General features: G+C 38.8%; 1 protein-coding gene across 1 annotated transcript in view; it reads right to left on the minus strand.

Moving 5' to 3' along the window:
- Positions 1–13,499: 13,499 nt before the first annotated feature.
- LOC104529861 (serine/threonine-protein kinase D1) overlaps positions 13,500–21,100 on the minus strand; it is a gene marked incomplete at its 5' end in the record, with an annotated part of 34,709 nt that continues 27,108 nt past the window's right edge. The window contains 2 exon segments of the mRNA XM_010174284.2: positions 13,500–14,253; positions 16,398–16,483. Of these exon segments, the coding sequence (XP_010172586.1) occupies positions 14,035–14,253; positions 16,398–16,483 (305 nt within the window).

Below are 21,100 nucleotides of genomic sequence, written 5' to 3' on the forward strand. Positions count from 1 at the left end.
TGTGCCCATATATTTTACCTTCTGACTGGTTTTGCATGTTTTGAGCAATGGCTTCTATAAAGTCTGCTTTCTGTTTTGGTAGAGGAATGAAGGCTTCATATATAAATCCTACATGGGCGCTAGCATGCTTCAGGAAACTTGTATGCAATCTTTCTTACAACAGCGTTTCATCACAGTTTTTAGTGCAGTCTAATTGAATATCCCCTGCATGTTTTCACATTCTGGCTTGTTTACAATAACGCAGATATACAGCTCCTGTCCTAACCCCACCAGGAAGTCAAAATTTGAGCTCGGTTTTTGTTTTCTTTATTTGTCCCTGTAAAAGCTCACCATGAAACCAATGAACAAATGAAAAATCTTGATCTAGATGTTTTAACCATGCCTAAAGGGGCTTCTGTGCCAGAGTTTGATTCTCTTGCAAATAGCTTAATGCAATGCTTGTAAAAACCTATTTTTCAACTGTTTCTGGTTGCATTTGCAGAAGACAAAAGATTTATTCATTATCTCATATGTCATGGCATATGAGAAATGCAAGTTTGACAACAGATATTGGTAACAAGAGATTTTTTTGTTCGGTTGTTATTTTGGCAGGAAGTGATGGGAGAGACATAAAAAAAAGAAAAAAAATCTGTAAACACCAGATCTATATAATGAATCCTTTAAATCAAAATACATGAAATTTAGCTCCGTAGGTGCTGAAGCAATATATATGAGACAAGTTACTATGATTCACAAAGAGCCATCTTGCTGTTTAAGTACACTTCCAGCTACAGCAGCTGTTTTGATTCATAATCTGTGCTATAGGAAGGTTTATTTTAAAATACCAAGCAGGGGACAGGGCATTCAAACATCAATTACTTAACTGAGAGGATTCAAAACCTGAAGTGCTTGAAACTGAAATGAAACACATGGCAAATATTTTGCTTCCTGTCACACAAGGGATCCGATCCTGCAAGCTGCATGAGTGTAAAGCTCCAGTTCATCTGCAGTCAACAGGTGAAATTCTGACATTATAGTAAGCAATCAAAATCTTTCCTTCACCTTCCACAGCACTGATTTGACCACAAGGATATTCTCTGAGTAGGGTAGGCTAAGGTCTCCGAGTCTTTAAGTTCTTGTTATTTTGAGTTATATTCCTACAGGCTTGTAAATATAAAATCTTTTAATGTTATGTTTTGGAGATGCTGGAAGAATGACAAAGAATGTCATACCTTCATGCTCCTGGAAGGAATGTTTAAATACTCACATTTGGCTCTTGCAACTGTAATTAGAGCCAGTCAACTTCACATCACTCTTTCTCTGAGAATTTGCATTCGGTTTTTCGTGCAACTTGAGTTGCAGTCTATATATGACAGAGTAAGGAAAAAATCCAACCAAACAAATAACTATATATGAGTATATACAGGGACATATAGCCGCAATCCCTTATCCAAATCAATATATACATCTCAGGGAGGAAAATCCTGGCCAGTAACTATTAGTCTCTTCCAATACTTGATAAGTCAGCCCAAGTCCTGCACTGCCAGCCCAAGCGAATAAGTCACCAGTCATGCAGCATGCTGGATCCTTTCACCATGCCTTGCATCACTCACATGTGAGGATTGCCTGGATAAAGGATTTGCAGGATAGGTCTCAGACACCACTTGGATTTGTCAAAGCGTTCAGGCATACAGATGGTTGAGAGGAACTTCGATGTGGCACTCAAATTATTTTGTTTATGGTGCCATCTCCTGGTAGCAATTTGCTAAGTTAATCTTTGCCCCCATAAACTTCTTAAATACTTATACTTTCTATTATACTTATACTATTTTACTATTTACTATACTTATACTATTTTAATACCATAACAAAAAATAATTGAGATTGCCTTGTCCTCTAATTTGTTTTAATTTTTAATAAGGCATTTTCAAACAGGAAAAAAAGCTCCTATTAAGCAGTGGTGTATTTTAGAAAATAATTTTTCTATATCACAGGATATAGACCCAGTGCTTTTTGAAAAGTTTACATTTTTTCCTACTCATAATATAAAACCGAGTAAGGGTAGGTAATACTCACAGGAAGTGATGGATCTGCATACCAGTGCAGATCCTAAACCAGCACACTTTAGGGAAAGCAATAGTGGAGTTCAGAGTGGGTTCAAGAATGTTTGACAAACAAAGGAACTGTACACTGGAAGAAACTGATGGTATGTCTAAGTCAGTAAGAAATCTTCTTCAAATTTTGATTGGAACTAGTGATATTTGAATGCCATGCTCAGAGCCTTGGAAGGGCTCACTTTTCAAGAGATCTAAGAAACAAAGTGCTGTTGAATTTGGAAATACTAAGATGTCACAGCAGAACAAGTAAAATATCTAAGTGATGGATCTAATTACCTGATATTATACTGAGAAAGTTTTTTTTCCTGAACTTATTCAATAATTTATTTCACTGATATAAAAAGATTTGTACCTTTGTATCATGACAAATATATTGTAAAGTCATTTTCTGGAGCTCTAGGTCTGTTTCTTTTCTGGTTCTGCCACAGACTTTGTTGTTACTAGGAAAAAAAACTGCTTAATGGAGTTGTATCTCAATGCTTTTTATCAACAGAAATAATTTGTAATGGGAGTGATGTCCTTCATAAAACTCTCTGAAGATCAGTAAAATAAAGTTTGCAAAGTGCTTGTATACCAGAAAGTTCAGAACCACACAGTAGCTAATCTAACTTGTAATACAATGCCTGTAAGTAGATAAACTTCTTAGTGATGCTGAATTTGGCTTCTACTGTACTTAGATTTGATACACCAATTTCTGTAGCTTAACAGAGCAGCTACCTTTGCTGAAACATACATAGTCTCCTGAATGTATAGATGATCTTTGCTTACAAGCAGGAACAGACACACATTCTATGTAAGCACTTTGCTGCTGCAGATTCCTTTTGATGCAATATTTGGTTTTCTTCACATTGCTATGCTTGGAAACCAGCACCAAACTCATTCTACTCTACTCTTGAACAGCATTATCATACTGCAAAGTTTAATCAGTCAACAACTCTGTCTTTTCCCAAGTGTGCCTCTTTGACTGCAGGAAAGCAGTCTTGTATTTTCATTTGCCACCTATTTGCCCACATTTGTCCATGCTCATCCTGTTGACATGTATCATCTTCTCAATCTTCCCAGCTAAAGAGAAGGAGGAGATGCAAAGGTAACCCTGTACCAAACTGTCCAATTCAGATGTGCTGCTGGTTTGTCCTGACAGATGTAAAGATCCTCTAGCAGAAAGGTTTTGTTGGAAATAGGTTTTACTCAATAAACACATAAAGGAGCCCAACCATGGCCAGTTTGGGGAAAGCTCACACAAGAATCACAGAGGATATTTTAGGGGAAGAGACCATATTTTTCAGAATCTTATTTATATTCAAGTAATTTAAAGATTTTTTGCAATATGCCCTTTTACTTCATGACTCTTCTAGACCCTTTGCACAATATGTTAAGTATCAGTAAAAGGGCTAATCATTTCAGTGAATGTATTTTAGCTATATATCTTCCTGAATAATGCTTTTGAACTGAAAGCATGGCATTCAGCACTCTTTCTATGCAGTATTATTTTAAAATTTATCTGGAACTGGCTACCTGTAAGTCACTTGGCAGCACCGCACTGTGAACTCTGCTGACTAGAAGCTGCCAGAAGTACTATACCGATTCCTAGCTGTTGGGCATCTGCTTCTATATTTAAAAAGAAGTTATGGCTTTGTTATGGAAATTGAAGGCAGAGGGGAACCTTGGTGTTCTAAACCACAGAGTAATTAGCAGCAGCAGTGGAAACTCTGAAACATTCTAACTTTAGACAGGAGGAGATGTAGTACCTATCTTATAATGAATTATTGTATTGTCACTTTTAAAATGTCATAGGAGACTGGTGTATTACATAATTCGTATATGCCTATGGCTTTGTAAAAACAGAACGATCACTGACTAATTTTGAGAAAAGCCCCAGGCCCTGTTAGGCACCTCCGTTAAAGACATTATTTATGCAGCTAGCCAAGGTGGCCAGTAGGTGGCAAGGTCCCCAAATAGACAAAGCTGCTCCCGTCACTGAAAGGCTGCAAATTGTACGAGGACACTAAGCAGTGAGCCTGAAAGGGCTGCAATCGCAAAGGCTATTTCTCTGCTGAGACATGTCCTATAGACTTTCAGCTTTTTCAGTTTTCTCTAAGAATGATTCCTTATTGAATATTACAGTTTAGCAATAAAGACTGCACTGAGTTGCAAATAAGAAGTTGTTTATACGTACCTACTGCAAAAAACCCAACAGTATGAAAAGATATCAGGAATGGAGTAAAATCACACAGTCCCTAATTCACAATTATCATGCAAATCAGACAACACAAGGTCTGGTTACTGGATGGCTCAGAAAATTGGCAGGATCCTGGCATTTTTGTCTTTCATCACTGGTTTGCGTTCAATCTAGGACGGTAACGGTTATCCACTTGGCTCAAGAGAGGTAGCTGTGGTGGTTTCAGGCTAACGCATGATTGTCTTCTTCATGAAACGATGACAACTACTTGGCAAAGTGATTTGAAAAGGGAGGCTAAGGCTTTGTCTAAACAGTGAAGTTGTGCTGCTTATGCAGATTTAGTTAAAGTGATATTATTGTCTGAATCTAGTCATACCGATTTCTGTATGGGTAGGGATTTAATCGCTATAGATATGAGACTTTTGTGCTCATATAAATATGTCTACTCTAGAGGCCATGCCAATATAATTTTACTGATAAAAAGCCCCAGTTTAGCCAACAAAAGAGTACAGATATTGAGAGAGGATTAGAGTAATAAATCAATATTTTTTTCACCCTCAAGGCTATGATGAACACATGAATAAGTCTGTGCAAAATGAATTATACATGGTGTATATGAACCATGATTATAAATATCTATGATAGCAGAGTTATTAAGCATGGAAAATACTGCAGTATTTATAATATTAGTCCTGCATCCTTTGCACTACCTAGCCTTCCCACTCTGTTGTCTCCTTCTCCAGACCCAACCAGGTGTTTTCTTCATAGGTTGTCTGCTGTAACAGTGGAAGAGCTGCTAAGTTGGTTCTTCCTTCTGTCCAAAAGCTGCCTGAGCCTTCTTTCAAGCAAAATCATCTAGCAGATCTACAGTTGTGCTGGTTTCATCTGAGATAGAGTTAATTCTTTTCATAGTAGCTGGTATAATACTGTATTTTGGATTTAGGATGAGATGAATGTTGGTAACACATCGATGTTTTAGTTGTTGCCAAGCAGTGTGTACACAGTCAAGGACTTTTCAGCTTCTCATTCTGCCCTGCCAGTGAGGAGGCTGGGTGTGCACAGAAGTTGGGAGGGGACACAGCTGGGACAGCTGACCCAGCCGGGCCAAAGGGATATTCCAGACCATATGACATCATGCTCAGTTTATAAAGCTTGGGAAAAAAAAAGAAGGGGGGGGACATTCAGAGTTATGGCATTTGTCTTTCCAAGTAACTGTTAGGCATGATGGAGCCCTGCTCTCCTGGAGATGGCTGAACATCTGTCTGCTGATGGAAAGTAGTGAATTAATTCCTTGTTTTGCTTTGCTTGCACATGCAGTTTTTGCTTTACCTATTAAACTGTCTTTATCTCAACCCACAAGTTTTCTTACTTTTACCCTCCTGATTCTCTCTCCCATCTCACCAGGGGGGAGTAAGTGGCTGTGTGGGGCTTAGCTGCTGGCTGGGGTTAAACCATGACAACAGTAAATCTGGAAACTGGAGGTCTGTGAGATGCAAAAGCAACTGAGTGGATGCAAGGGGTTTTGCAAGGGCAAAGGGTGCTGAGGCTTTTAAAAGAAGGGGACACTACAGCCTCAGCCACAAGATGCTTCCAGGGACAGACAAGGTCAGCTTTGTCTGGGAAACAAGAAGCAGAAGAAATGGTAGTCCTAATACAGTCATCCAAACCTCTATCCTCTTGATCAAAAGAGTAAATCATGTCATGCAACCACACTTTTTTTTCATATAGCACTGTGAAGGATTTAAGTGCTATCACCAGTTGGTGACAAACATTAGTCTGTTTGTGTGTATACTCTTTATTATATTGAACTACAAGACTGGCTTCTCAATGTTCATTGAGAGGTGCTCCACATTTTTCGTAGGGATTGGAGATGCACAGATGCGGAGGTGCAGTTTAATCTAATGTCCTGTGAAACTATATCCTACTTTATTAGTCATATGCTAAGAGATTTGTGTTGAACAAGGTCAGAAACCCACGGATCTGCCGTGGATAGCTAGTGCCTGTTATGAGGGCATGGAGGACCTTTACTCAGCTAGTGCCTTTACTCAGCAGCTAGCATGTGGACACTGTGACCTCTGAGGCAACTGTGGTAGTTGGAGGAAGTCTGTATATTTACAAGTTCTGTAAGTGTCTGACAGGAAGATTTCTTTGTAAATGGATTGTAATTCCCACTTCACGCACACAGTGTAGTGTTTGCCTCCCACAGAACATCTTATCTAAGGGTACCTATTATTTGGATGCATCCTATTTGACTTGAAAAGGTGAGAAAACATCACCTAGTATGCCTGCCTTTTCTTGGCTTTGAGTTCCACAGTACTGCTCCCTTCCCCCAAGTCATTCATTTACTTTCTTTGTCAGTTTGCCATCTACAAATGGAGTTAAATATAGAAACGTAATGAGGGGCTGACTGAGAATATTGTACATTCCTGCATATTTTTGAATGTTGTATTTTCCAAGTGACATTAATTCCATAAGAAAACTAAGATATAAGGTGGGATAATGTCTGGCTGTGAAGGTACTCTTGTTCTAAGAGTGCTTTTGAAGCTGATTTTTTTTAAATGTGAGCTTGTTTTAAGCAAGCTATTTCATGTATTTAAACCTATGTTACCACAGCTGTGACGCATGAACGGTGATAATTTGTCTACTTTTTCACAGACAAGTGGCTAACAATAATAAATTTTTAGAAAAGGTAACAGTATTGCAAACTCAATAGCTGCAAAAAGGGGAACAGAGTTCTGAATATCTAGCAGGTTCCAATTTCTAATTATGCATTCATCATCACAGTCCTACAACTTTCTCTTTGAATTTCCTGAAATGTTGTGACCTTGAAAACCAGGTCTGTGAAATTTTTCCTTACTGTTTTAGTGAGTTCTGAGGATGAGAAGGTGTATTTCAATTTTAAATATATAATACTGATGATGCTTTGCTTGTTTAATAGGAACTCTTACAACTTTCCATTAATACGTATGCATACACATGTGCATTTTTTAGGCAAGGGAGGCTGTTTTCAGGCCACAATGAATATGAAAAAGCCTTTATCAGACTCAAAGCAGCTAATCTTGAACTGGCCTATTTTATGGATGGAACTTTGATGTACAACATCCCATTAGGATTAAGGTGAAGTTGAGTTCAGCCCAGGAACATAAAAACATAAGAAATGCTTCTTATTAAGAGCTCCTTATTTCCCTATGAAAGACTGCAGTCATTATGTTTCTACTGGTAGGTCTCATTTTGCCTATTAGAGGTTTTCCTGTCTGGGGCTGTGAGCCAAATGGCTACTCTTAACTTTTCACCACTTTCTGCCATGAATATTCTTGACTCTACATGCTTTTGAACATACTTCCTTTTGACAGATTACAGAATAAGGCCTGTGGATATATACATTATACATGAACTTGGGTTTTTAACATCACCTTAATTATTGTTTTTATTAAGATTCCTATTCATAAACCTCTAGTGACCACCTGTGGTGAGCACATGTAGAGATACAATGCCTTGAGCAAGAGTGGCAGAGTTAGAAACCTCAGCAGTCCTTAATTACTCACTGAGGACCTTAAATCCTATTTCAGAAGAAATCAGGAAGCCTGAGACACCTAGAAATCCTCAGCGATTCAGGCTTGCAGGTTCCTAATTCACTTTTGAGAAACGCAATTAAGGACTCTGGCACAGGATATCTGGCAAATCTGGCTACAGTAGTTTAATACCTGCACTCTCCCTCCTGCCCTTTTCTGCAGATATTTCCCTTTGGCAGAGGTGGCAGAATGGAGCAAGGCAGCTCTAACTCACGATCGGGCAAATTAACTTAAACATTAATATAAAAATTGTCCTCAGGGGCTTTTGAGTGTCAGCTAGAAAAGTTGAAGTGTTCTATTTTCACTTTGTTATAAGGACAGTAACAAACAGCTGGGGGCTGAGACAATAACATCTTAAAACTGCTGCAGCTGTTTACTTAGTAAATGTGAGCCAGGTCCCTGAAGTCAATTTTTACTTTTTCTTAAGAATATGTCAGTACACTTTCCACTTATTAAATTTAGTGACCTAACAGCTCAAAATTAACTCATGCTTTTGTATGCCTAAGTCAACAGTGGAACCAAGATGAACTACTTGCTTTTCAAAGGGTAGTTATTAAGACTTTCTGAAAAATCAGTCAGCATTAAAAATGTAAGAGGTTGTAACCAACAAGTCACTATTCATTTTGGAAGCTATATTGGAAAATATTTAAATTATAGTTGGCAAATGTATCATAAATTCATATTGGAAAATAGTTTATCTGGATAGAAAATCTTCAACAGAATCTGCCAACTTTTGTTAAACTTTGGCAGCACACACGTGATTGCAGATTTCGGTATTTGCCTTAAAGGCACGTTTTCATCGTGCTTATTTTCCTTGTAGCTCCCCTGGTTGGCACCCTGCCTAGCAGACTTCTGCAGTGTGAGGCCTCAGGCCCTTCAGGCTCACAGCAGAGCTAGATGCCCTAGGGCGTAGGACCTTAGTGCTTGGATGCCCAAGCAAAACGTTTAATTTCATGGGATCTTTCAAAATAGCAACTTTTCAGTCCGAAACATGAAGTAGACTTTTCTTAAATTCTTATTCATAAACAGCTGATGTTCAAGTTTGTAGATGTGCTTAGTAAGGCAGCAAAATCGTTTACACTTCTTATAATGTGTGCCCCCTCTTCTTCACTGAAGCAGACTCACTGAGAAGCACAGATAAATATCAGCTCACTCAGCAGACCCTGATTTCAGCATTCACTTGCTCCAGTGGCTAGCAATGAGCTAAGCAAAAAGCAAAGTGAAACTGCATCCCATTCAGGTGTCAATTTTTTTACCACTGAAAACTACCTGATTCACCAAGACAGTTTCTCTGGTTTACATTTCATTTGGTTGAGCTCTTTCCTATCTGACACATGCACAATAAACCCCAGGAATATGAGACTTTTGGTTCAGGTATCATAGGTCTGGCCGTGAGGTACAAGGTGGTCAGCACATATGTGGCTGGACTCCTTTGTTGATAGAAAAAATTATAGCCTCTCCTTCGGGCGGGAAAAAAAAAATAGTATCTCCAGGAAAGTGATAAATTGAGCAAAGTTTGGGTTGCTGAACAGTTACAGGGACAGGGCTCCAGCTTATCTGCATGCAGCAGAGTTTTTCCAGGATATCAGTAGTTTGGTAGACGTATCTGAATAATACTGGCCCATAATCCATAATGACTCAACTCTGATATTTCTCCGTCTCATGGACTGAAGTAGTATATAGGGCTTAACCTGTCTAGTGATTCATTCTTAAATTTCCTCAGGAGTTTTATTTTTTTACCTTTCTCCCTAATTTTACAGGATGCCATCCCTCTTAGTCCAGTAAGTGCTTGGGTTTTTTTTTTCAGCTTATTACCATTTTCCATGTCACTTCTGTGACTTCATTGTCCAGGATAAATTCAGGTGTGCAGAAGAGGTGTTGATTTATTCAATAACGTAAAATAAATAACCCAGTTTGTTTAACCTCTCAAAGAAAAAAAAGACTGTTGACACAAAAACCAGATGGTTATTGCCTTGCCATGAGGTCAGGATTTACAACTTTCTAACCACTGGAGAGTTGAGATTCTAGGAAGGCTTTTCAGAAGTGAGGTGTAGAGGGGAAAGAGGAAGGAAGAGGAAGAAAAGGGGAAAGCAGAATATCCAAACAGGTTTGAAGAGATCCTGCTAAACTGAGAACAAGGAGATCTGATGTAGTAACTGAGACAATGGGAGACAAAGCCCACTGACGAAAATTCCCTTCCATTCTATGACATAAAGGTGTGGGTGGATGGTCACACGTGGCTAAACAGATGTACAAGTTGTGTAAGTCCATGCTTTTTGCTTACCTTATTTCCTGAGTTAGCTGAACTGCCTGGACAAGACAGTGGATAAAGAAATCACATCTGAATGGATAAAGATGGTAGAAGTGAAAATAGCAACTTAAAGCAGAAGTTCTAGTTTCCAAGTATGTGTTGACTACCTCTCTGCACTCCATAGCTAAGCTTTGACATAATAAATGTATCTACAACTGCATGATTATGTGTACACTTGTGCTTGTGTATTGAATCTGGCTGGGCTGGAGTTGATTTTCCCCGCGGCAGCCCTCAAGGTGCTGTGTTTTGTATTAGTGGCTTGAGGGGTGTTGATAACACACCAGTGTTTTGGTTACTGGTGATCAGTACTCGCACAGCATCAAGGCTGGCTCTCCAACATTCACCCCCCAGTAGGCTGTGGGTGGGGAAGGTCTTGGGAGTGGACAGAGCCAGGACAGCTGATCCAAACGGACCAAAGGGATATTCCAGACCATATGACGTCTGCTCAGAAATAAAAGCAAGGAGAACGGAGGGGGAAGGGGAGGGCATTTGTTACTTCTGTTTTGTCCTCCGGGAACCGCAACGCGTATGAAAACCCTGCTTCCCGGGAAGTGGCCAAACATCGCCTGCTGATGGGAAGCAGAGAATAAATATTTTGTTCTTTTGCTTCTGTGCATGCAGCTTTGCTTTGCTTCTGTTAAACTGCCTTTGTCTTAACCCAGGAGTTTGGTTTTTTTGTCTGTGTTCCATCTTATTTTCTCCCCTCCCCATCTTGCTGAGGAGGGGGGTGATAGAGTGGGCTTTGGTGGGCATCTGGCATCCAGCCAGGGTCAACCCACCACAGCTTGATACGCACATGATATGAAGTATCACAGCAGAAAAGGAAATACCATCAATAGATACCCAGGGAGATATTTATGTGAAGCATAACCATCGTTGTTTTTGCTTCCATGATGCATGCACAGGAACTGCTGGCCTAATGGAAAATGCATAGGCCATGGAAACATTACTACAGAGCAGCCTATCATTCCTTTTCCCTGACTAAAACAAGCTAAGGAAAATCATGTAGGACAACACAATCCCAGATTTGCTTCAGTACACTTTGATGCTGATGTATCTGGAAGAGCAAGTTTCCGGTTAGGCTTTGAGTTAGGAAACAGTGAATTCATCTGTCTGGCTGAACTGCAAACAGTTCAAATTTCACAATGCAACATTTTTGAATGGCAGAAGGGAAAATTTTAATTTATTATATTGGCTAAAGGCAGATTCTTTTTTTGAAAAGCAATGAATATTTGCACAACAAGTTCCTTAAAGCAATGAAGCAAGCTTCAGTGCTCAAAAAAACCCCCAAAACCCAACAAACCACCCCAGGCGTGAGGAGGAAAAAAAGTATAATACACCTCTTATAATCAAACAAGAGTTCCTTTGAAATCATGTTTAGTAGTTAGTCAGAATGGTTCTCGAAGTAGTACTTAATTTATTCTTTTGTCTGTTCTGTTGGGAAAAAGTTTATGACAAGTGCTGCATGAGATTGAATATGTTTATCAACATAGTTCTGTGCTTAGTAAACCCTTGTGCATGCTAAGCATTGTTATAGCAGAAATCAGCAGATGATGGGGTAAGTACTCAACGTCCTTCCTTCATTAAAAGTTGAGCCAGTTTTAGGTTTGTCAACCAGCACCTTAGAAGCACCGTGGCAAACTGCAATGTATTTTGCTTTCTCTAATTTTAATCTCCTGACTAGTGTCCACACTTGAGACAGAGTGCCAATAGGCTATTTGATATTTTTGTTCAAAATTACCTTTGCTCAAGGGTTGGTACACTAATTGTAAATAAAACCAAGCCACTAATAAAATCCTGACTCACCTAAATTGACCAATATGAAAGTACAGCTCTAAATCTCTATTACTGGTTAACACAGAAGAATGAGACAACAAAATTAAGGCACTTCTGTGAGGTCATGGCTCCTTAAGAACAGTCATGGTATCAGCATCTGAACAATCTGTATAATGAGGCTGAATGAAAAAGAAACAATGGCCAATGATTAGCCAAATTTAGCCTTGTAGGAAAGCCCTGACTGAAAATACAGACATTACAGCATGGCAGAAAAGTCAACACGCTCAACCTCTGTCCAACCAGAGTTGATTCAGAACATGTTACAAGGCCAGTGCTATAAGAGAACTTCCTTCAGGGTCCAGCTGAAGTGAAAAAGTATTTCATTTTTGGCAGTGGGAGTATAGGAAAAGAGGCAAGGAGGAGTAAAAAGTAATTTTTCACAATATTTTAAAATTTTCTATAATACTTTCTTTTTCTGTTTGAATAAAGGTACCTTTTCTTCATTTCTTCTACAGTATACACTATCTGTACAGCAGAGGTGCAAAATAAGTAAAATTCTGCTGGTTTTCATCATGTTATGTATCTGGCATAAACTTCCTCCAGACAAAGCTCTTCTTTGAGGAAAGAATAGATTTATCTGATGAAAAGCCCATGATGTAACATAAAGCCAAGATTTGATCAGTAGAGGTTTATTGTATGTGACTCTCATCATTGCACACTTCTGCCTCTCACCCCATGTATCTCGTCTTTTTTAAACTCTCTCTTCAGTACCTGTGTATCAACTGTTTTTTCAGAGATAGCCTGTGACATAGAGTAATTTTCAGCTTGTCACCAAGTTACTCTGGCACACGCTTTACAGTGCAGCCTGAACCTCTCTCACAGTTAAAGCTAAACCAGTTAGTGCTGGAACACTAAGTAATTGTTAGCAATGAAAACTAATATCCTTAAAGTTTTCAGGGGGAAGAGAGTGGGAGGGATCCATATAGAATCATAGAATGGTTAGGATAGGAAGGGACCTATCCTAACAGGATATTACATCATATATTACATCATCATGAGTTCAATGGAACTCAGTGGAAAAGCAGAAGCAGCACATTTCTTTAAAAACTAAATTCACATTAATTTCACTGGTACTAAACCAGTGTACTAAACTTCCCCACTCCCCTAGAATGTTTCAGACCTGAACTTATGATATAAAAATCAGTCCAAGTAGGTTCTTACAAAGTGTGTTTTACAGGTATGTAGGCTAGCTGGCAGTATTTTCCTGCTACGGGCTTCTTAATGATGAACTGATTTACTCTACCTACTTCTGATGCCATTCCAGGAATATTTTAAACAGAGAGATTAATCAAATGAAGCTATTTTAACAAGACTTTTATTGAAAACGTACACAAAGTCAACAAAGTTATTTAGCTTCTGAATGTACATATTAGAGAATATTCATGTTAGAGAGAATAACAACCGACATATGCTGCAGTTTACATTACTAAGGCATTTAGGCTTAAGAGCAAGTTATAGTGTGTGTGTGTGTCTGTGCAGCTATATACACAAGCACACAAACATACACACAGGTTATCTGATTTGAAACTGTACAGTGCTATGCAATTAGTTATTTTTTGCTTTTTCTATTTTTTCGACACTAAATAAAGCTTTTATCCAAATGGTAGAAGTTGTTCACAGAACAGCAGTTATAATCTACTCTTCAAGAGTTTGCTTACAATTACAATACTAACGATGCACATAAAACCCCCCAGATGTTAATGGGAAAGTTGTCTCTTACCAAAAGGAGGCTCAAGTAAGAAAAACACTAGTTTGCAAAGGCACCGTGGAGACAGGTTTTAATACATTAAATACAACATGAATCATTCACAATAACAAGTTTAGTGTTTCTGGGAACTTTTGTAAATACAACACAGTTGGTCACACAAAAATGTTTCTGTTGATTTGTCTTGGCAACTCAGATAGATCAACAGTGTAACAGCGTAACAGCTTTGTTCCCATCTGACAGAAAATAATGGCAGTTCTGCAAGGCAAACGTTAAACCTGACCGTATGTATTTATTAATTCCACAGTGTTTTGACAGATTATAGGAGATGCAACTTAAAGGATGCTGACACGCTCACTGAGGGCTTTCATTTCTGTTTCTTGTAGCTTGGTGTTTTCATTACGGTTAGCACTTGGACTGATAAGGTGGGCTGGATACTGCAAACCATGTTCTTCTGAATACTGTTCCCATCGGGAGTCATCACTTTCATGGGTGATGTAACGTTCCCCCATTTTACATTCAAGTTCCCTTAAATCTAACCAGGTTTCATAGTCCTGAAATAAAATAATAGTACTAGCTTTAACATTCATAAAATAAATTACATTCCCTTCTACTACCAATAATATGCAAACTGCTATTAACCTAGCATCTAAAGGTCTTGCATCCCTCCCTATTGCTCCAGAATGGAAAAATCTTGTAATTAATAAATATGAAATATGCCTAGAAAGATAGGTTTCATTTCTAGAGGGTTATGTGATAAATTAATTTTATTAATCTCTGTCATGAGTATAGTATGGACACGTTACAGGTTGTTTTGTAGAGCGTATTGGTAGTCTTCAGATTTCCATGATATCTAAATGCAGCATGGGTGGAAAACAATTCCTTGCACTAGTCACAAGATGAATAATAAGGAAAAAGAAACATCTTTAAATCATACATGTACATCCCAGTGACCCATATCAGCTAGTCAAGACAGTTGCTCCATCTCAGTATAACGGTGCAGGATATGAATTCAGCTTGGGCTAGAAAAAATCTGCTTTTCCAAACATCAAGGTATTTTGGAACAACATGTTGACAGTCAACATTAAGGCTGGCAACTGGTTTGGTTCTCATGTTGTTTAGACCATCATGCTCTTCCGCCTGTGGTCTGCCTAAAACATATATCCAGTTTAATAATTTCTTTTCTCATTGCCACCCAAAGCATACATGAAGCTGCAGTAATAAAGCCAGTCCTAGCCCCATGCAAACTAACCTCTGCTCACAATTCTGTATCCAGTTTTCTTTTTTCTCCTTGACCTTGTCTCAACCTAAGACACAACCCTGGTCACCTAGCCAAAGTACCAGAAAGCCCACATACTGTAAATGCATGAAAGCCTTCATCCTTAGTATCTCATATCCTTTGGCCCACTTCTTACCTCAGAGCGTCACCTCACCTCTAAGTCTCACTGCCCCGCACCACTGTTACCTTTCCTTAGCCCACAAGGTTGGGCTCTTCTGGAAAGAGGACTCATCTCACCCATGGTGCTAGAGCCGCTGCTGTACTGCCTCACCTTAGTTCAACTCCAATCACTATTGTACAAGCGATAAAAGTGGATGTAGAGAGATGAAAGGACTCTGTCCCATCATGTTAGGCACGCAGCATCCTTGCTGCAGGCCTTAGCCCACACCACCTCTCCAGTCCTCAAAGCCTCAAACAAAGGCATTCTGCAATGGCTGTCAGGGAGAAGAGCAGTCTTGGAGGAAAAGACTGGAGAGTAGCACAAAATCTAGGAGGAAGAAAGCAAGGCCAGGAGAATTGTCCCTGGGAAGGTGGAGTGTGGGGTGGGAGGTTGCAGCCCTTTTCCTCCTATACAAGCAGGACACTTTCTACTTTGAGAAGCACTTGCAAATACAAGGTATTGGAGTAGGATCCAGTTCTCAGTTTGGATAAGGATTCCTTTGGGATTGTAGACTACACATCTAATCTGTGCCATGCCTGGTCCATGATTAATTTCCTACATGCAAAAGTGGATCCCACAAGCTGATGTCCCAGCCTGGCCTCAGCCCATCCTCATGGAGGTGCCTAGTGTCCTGGCCTGGGGGCAGTGGGACGGGCCTTTGCTGCTCACTGCACTGCTTCTATTTTAGGTCTTTCAACATGCAGTGATGTGGCTGTTGCCAGGACATATGAGGAGCAGAAGACAGTGGCTGCTAGCATCTTCAAAAATTCATAGCATTTCAGTTTTCAGCTGAAAATTTCAATTGAAGGTGGCTAATGTATTTTCCCAGAAAGCATACAACTTCACTAGTTCTTCTGATGACTGTGAAGTGGCAGCCCATTGATTAGTTTTAGTAAGAAGTGAATCATGGTAGACTCCAGGCAATGAAAAAAATGGAAGTAAAATTACTATAAAAGGGTTTTTTTAAAAAATATATGTCTATATATATACTCACATAATGTTCTCTTCTCAGTGGACAAACAATATAAAATATTTTTGTAGTGTATTTTGAAAACGAGAGAGCTCAGAATTGGAATCTAATACTTCAAAAATTAATTAGAATATATAAGTAAATTGGTAAACAAGTGCGAGGTTCTCAGGATCTGAAAATATCTTCAGGTTTGTAGATTTGCTTAGATTCTATTGTGCTTAAAGATGAAAACTTCTTATATACTTAGAGTCTAAATACATAGGAGAAAACATGGAATTCATAGCAGTACCTGTAACCACGGGTGGCTTAACGTTTTGTCCACACTGTAGCGCTTTCTCATTTTCACTTGCAGCAAATTATTTATGAGATCAATAGCTAGAAAGGAATAACATTGGAAAACATCAGTTTAAATATATCTGTGTCAACTAGGACATACAAAGAGAGAGACAGACCGACATGCTAGTTGTAAAAAGAGGACAGTTATCCCTCCTTACTCCAGGTTTTTACAAACTGCACCCAATGCCGATGTCCCTGAAGGTACCCATGCAACCCTTCCTAATGGGATTACAACTGTTTTACTACAGTTGCCTGCTAGTTGGTATATTGTCTACCTGTGTGTGTTCATTCACAGGCATGCAGCAAAGTCTGAGGAGAATTCTCACTCAGCTCCTGCTCAAGTGAAAAAAATCTCGTCTAAGTGGGGACTACAGTATTCTTCATGTATCACAGTAAACGCACACATATATATGTATACATTTCTCTGAGTCTCTCAGTATCACTTTTAGGTGACTGTCAGCAGCATCTTCCCAGGCACTGCGTGGCAGAATCAGGTTTTGTAAATCACTAAGTCTTGCAATACTGATCTTTTGAACTGAGCGTTGCTTCTACCTGCTAGTCAGCAGTCTGCTGTTTCATAAAGGCAAGAGGGCTTCTTTACAAATGTCTTAAATTCTGTGTTTCTGAAGGAGTCGATGGTTTACTGAAGCTATGTGTGCTGTGGTGTCTGAAGGGAAGAAGCTCATGAGTCACTGACCAGTGCATGGAACTGCAATGAGTTACCCATTTGGAAAAATCTCTGGGATAAGATTACTGAGCTTTGAATGCATCTAAGGTGGCCATTAATAAACAAAGAAACAAAAAAAGAGGGTGATAAATGGTGATAAATGTTCAGTGTGTTCTGGGGGAAGATTATTGTTATAGAATAACCGACAGACCACAAAAATTTACAATACCACTGCCACTTTCCCGCTTCATCACAGTATTCCTTGGCTTGTGCAAAGTATGCTGGTTTATATCTTTGTTTGTTTGTTTATATCTTTGTGACAGGGAAAGATGGTGTTGAAAGTAACATAGAAACATGGCATCACTGAGGAGAATGGGGTGATTGATACATGTCAGATGGACATTGATGACAGCTAGATACTGAAGGAGCTGAATAATCATCTTGTCTGTTTTAAGAGCAGGAGATGGGACAGAATTATTTAAACTGGTACATCTCAGAGGTTACATTTTGTGCACAAATATGGACAAGCTTTTATTTTTTAACAGAAGCTCCCTCTCTCCAGGTTCGATTTTCCAACTAGACTTTTCTGTGTGTATTCTTGAAGGAAATTGTGAATGGGTTGTTGAACAGATCAGAAAGGCACTAGCCTACAAACAATCACAAGAGAAAGTACACAAAGATGAAAGTGAAAAGGCAACTTCACAGGATGGTCAGGATTGTCAGTATTGAGCAATCATTGGTTCCTGAGAACAGTTTACACAGACAGCCTGCTTGTTTCACAACTGGAACATTGCTGTCTCTGGAACAACTTCTGGTGTTTGTTTTTAGTTTTTTAACTAGGGTTCTTCTCACTGGGAAAGTTTTGAATAGCACTTGCCTCCTAGCAATAAATAAGCACAAATGCAAATGTGACTATTATGAGGACTCAGGGCCCAAACAATCTGATACAATTCTCTGCTTCAATACTCGAAGTTTTCAAATGTAGGTGGAGAATGAGATCGGACATGAGTTTCAACAGCAAAAAGGATTTGCTATTTTTTACCAGGAAATCATGAAATCTATGAAAAGCCACTTTGCAAGCCTAAGAGTTCTGAGTATCAGTGGTCAAGATGCAGGCGGTATGTATGGGCAACAAAAGGTCAGTGCTGTGTAAAGGAAAGCAGAAGCTAGGGAGTTCAATACAGACAGGCTGAATGTTGGAACTGAAAGATTAAAGAGTTTTCTTAGGGATCTGGGTCTGTTAATGAGACAATTCTTAATTTAACTGGTGCTAAATAAACTGTAGAGGTTCAGACACTGACAGGTTCTGTAGGACTATTCAAAGGAAGTGAGGAAAGATCCTGGTTATTCTCTCGCTTTCACCTTACAAAAAACCATCCTGTCCTGATAGTGTCCTGACAGCTACTATCTAATATTTTTGGTCTGGCTATAGTTCATGTAAGACGTACAAGCAGTAAAATCCATGTTGACTCAATTTCAGAATTTAAAAAAAAAAAAACCATATAATTAATAATTTGATGATTACTTTTTGAGTTGTACTGCTTAAAAACACTGGAGAAAAAATTCTGGAAGGTATTAACATTTAGTTTAGACATACAACTCAAGTGTGATTCATGGGACCAAACTGGGGCACAAATGTTAGGAAATTAAATTTTCTGCCTAGGAAGATAAAGCAGTTTTGAGGAAAGGGGAGCAACTATACTGTACTTTAAAATAAATCTTATGAATCTTCAGTAGCGATTGTTGGGGGGGTTTGGTTGGTTGGTTGGTTTTTTTGCGTTTTTTTAAATCAGGTTTTAAAGTAATCCTTCTCAGACATTTTAGGAGCTTTATAGAATTTGACAACATTCCTTTGTAGAACAGTAATTCAGTAAATGCAGAGAGTTAAGCAAGATCACCGATGGTCTGCACATCTCCTACAGGAATCCAAGAGGTTATGACCAAGGAAGCAACTTGTATGCAAACTCTGAGAGGATTATGGTACTGCTTTTCCTAACACTTTTATGGGCTTCTGTTTATTTCCCATGATTTAAGGATAGCTAAGTAGCCAGCTGAGGGCTTAACAAGTTCTAGGAGCTGGAGACTTTGCTAAGGGAGATAAACCAGTCAACTGCTCCCAGTAGCATGACTACTGGTCATTTAGATACATGATCATTCAGCAGAATCCCTAATGGGAAGATTCAAATGCAGCTTTAAAAAGCTGTATGTCCACTTGATTTTAGGAAAGATTGCTCTTTAGTTGCAATTTGGTGGAAAGAACCTACAGAGTCAGGAGGTTTACGTTTCCAAAGTGCTTGTGGCAGTTTATCAGTATGGCAAATAACTAAATGTAGTGCAGACATAGTAACAATTTTCACCCTAAGTATCAATTTAACATATGACAATGACAATTGACTTAGGACTCCCTAGGCCTTGGATTCTTCTGAGTATAGCTCTGTCAATAGAGCTTTGTTGACAAATGCTGCAGTATACACGCAGTTATTTTGGAAAAAAAAAAAAAAAATTCGTCAGCTGGCAGAGCTTATTATTTTCAGGGACAAGGATTCAAAAAAATGCTTGGCAATTATAAGCTGCGCCTCTACAAGAGAGGTTTTCTAATACTCATCTACCCTGGCAAACATGTAAGTAGAGCCAAGACCTTAGTTTAAACAGCTAGTTAAAAATTTACTGAGGTGGAGAGCATCTTTGAGCTATAATATGCATTTGACCTCCTACTTAATGCTCATTCACGTGACTTTCTCATTAATGTGTGAAACAGTTTCTATTCACATTATGCCGAAACAAGTCTATATAAATACTGGCTTGAAGGCAACTCTGGTAATTTATTTCTGACTCAAAAGCAGTGTAACAGGCCTACCATGACCAGATTTAATGCATGGAAGAAATTGTATTGTTTCTTTCCAAATAAATCAATATCATGTAATGTGAAGTACTTAATCAACAGTGTGCACATCACATAGCTCATCAGGCTAGTAGTAATAGCTGTGTTGGTAGCTGATTAAAAAAAAATTATGAATACAATGATTTATGAAAATACCACAACAGAATGAAACACATAATGAATAATCCAAAGCTTTACATGGCACATTTTAGGACCACGTAGTTCAGAAGAATAGTCATCACAGTGAAGACACACCAGGTAAAATACACTAACAGGAAGAGGGACAAAACCCTTCAGGGAGTAACCTGTAGCTAAATCAAAATAAATCTTTTGAGATTATGCAAATTTGGTGGACTGAAAGGTTAAAGTTGGAAACGAACAGTAATGCTGCTGAAAATAGCTCCACGTTTGACAGATGTGAAATTTAAAGCTATAAAATAGGAGAGAATTCTATAAATAGATTCATCTGTATTAATATCTATCAAAATTCCACAATGAAGTCTGAATTAAGGTCAAATTGTCATACAGCAATTCGGCGAATTTGGAAAAGTAAGTTGGCTTGACAATCATTGAAGACAGAACAGAAAGAGCAGACTGGGCAATGGAATGTTGAGTGGCTGTGACCAGACCTAGTTTTATACAAGATACCCAAAGTTTACCACAGAAACTACCTCTCTACAGTAAAGTCTTACAATTCTGTTTAGGCATACAAACAAACACAGTTTTGCAGAGTATTCTTTCAAAAGAGAAGCTATTAGAAAAAGGTGGGAAAACGCAGCAACTTAGTGGGGGTGGAGGAATCTGTGAGATTGTGTACACACGCGCACACGTGTGTGTGTGTGTGTGTGTGTGTACTGTGTGTATACCTCCGAAAAACCTTAAAATGTAAAGCACTTGGATTTGGTGAAGTTAGAGAAGGGATTTTGTGCACGAGAGCTAAGTTTTGGGAAAACATGTTCACAGAAATGTTCTGAATAGATAATCACTTGGGAAAAAATAAATTTCTGAGAGCTACAGAAATGGAAAGTTCTAGTTTTTATAGATTAAGTTTTAACGGGGGAAGAGGACAGACAAAGCATTACACAAAAAAACTAGGATTTCTCAGCAG

Source organism: Antrostomus carolinensis, unplaced genomic scaffold (assembly GCF_000700745.2).
Source record: "Antrostomus carolinensis isolate BGI_N321 unplaced genomic scaffold, ASM70074v2 scaffold628, whole genome shotgun sequence".
NCBI classification, from domain to species: Eukaryota; Metazoa; Chordata; class Aves; order Caprimulgiformes; family Caprimulgidae; genus Antrostomus; species Antrostomus carolinensis.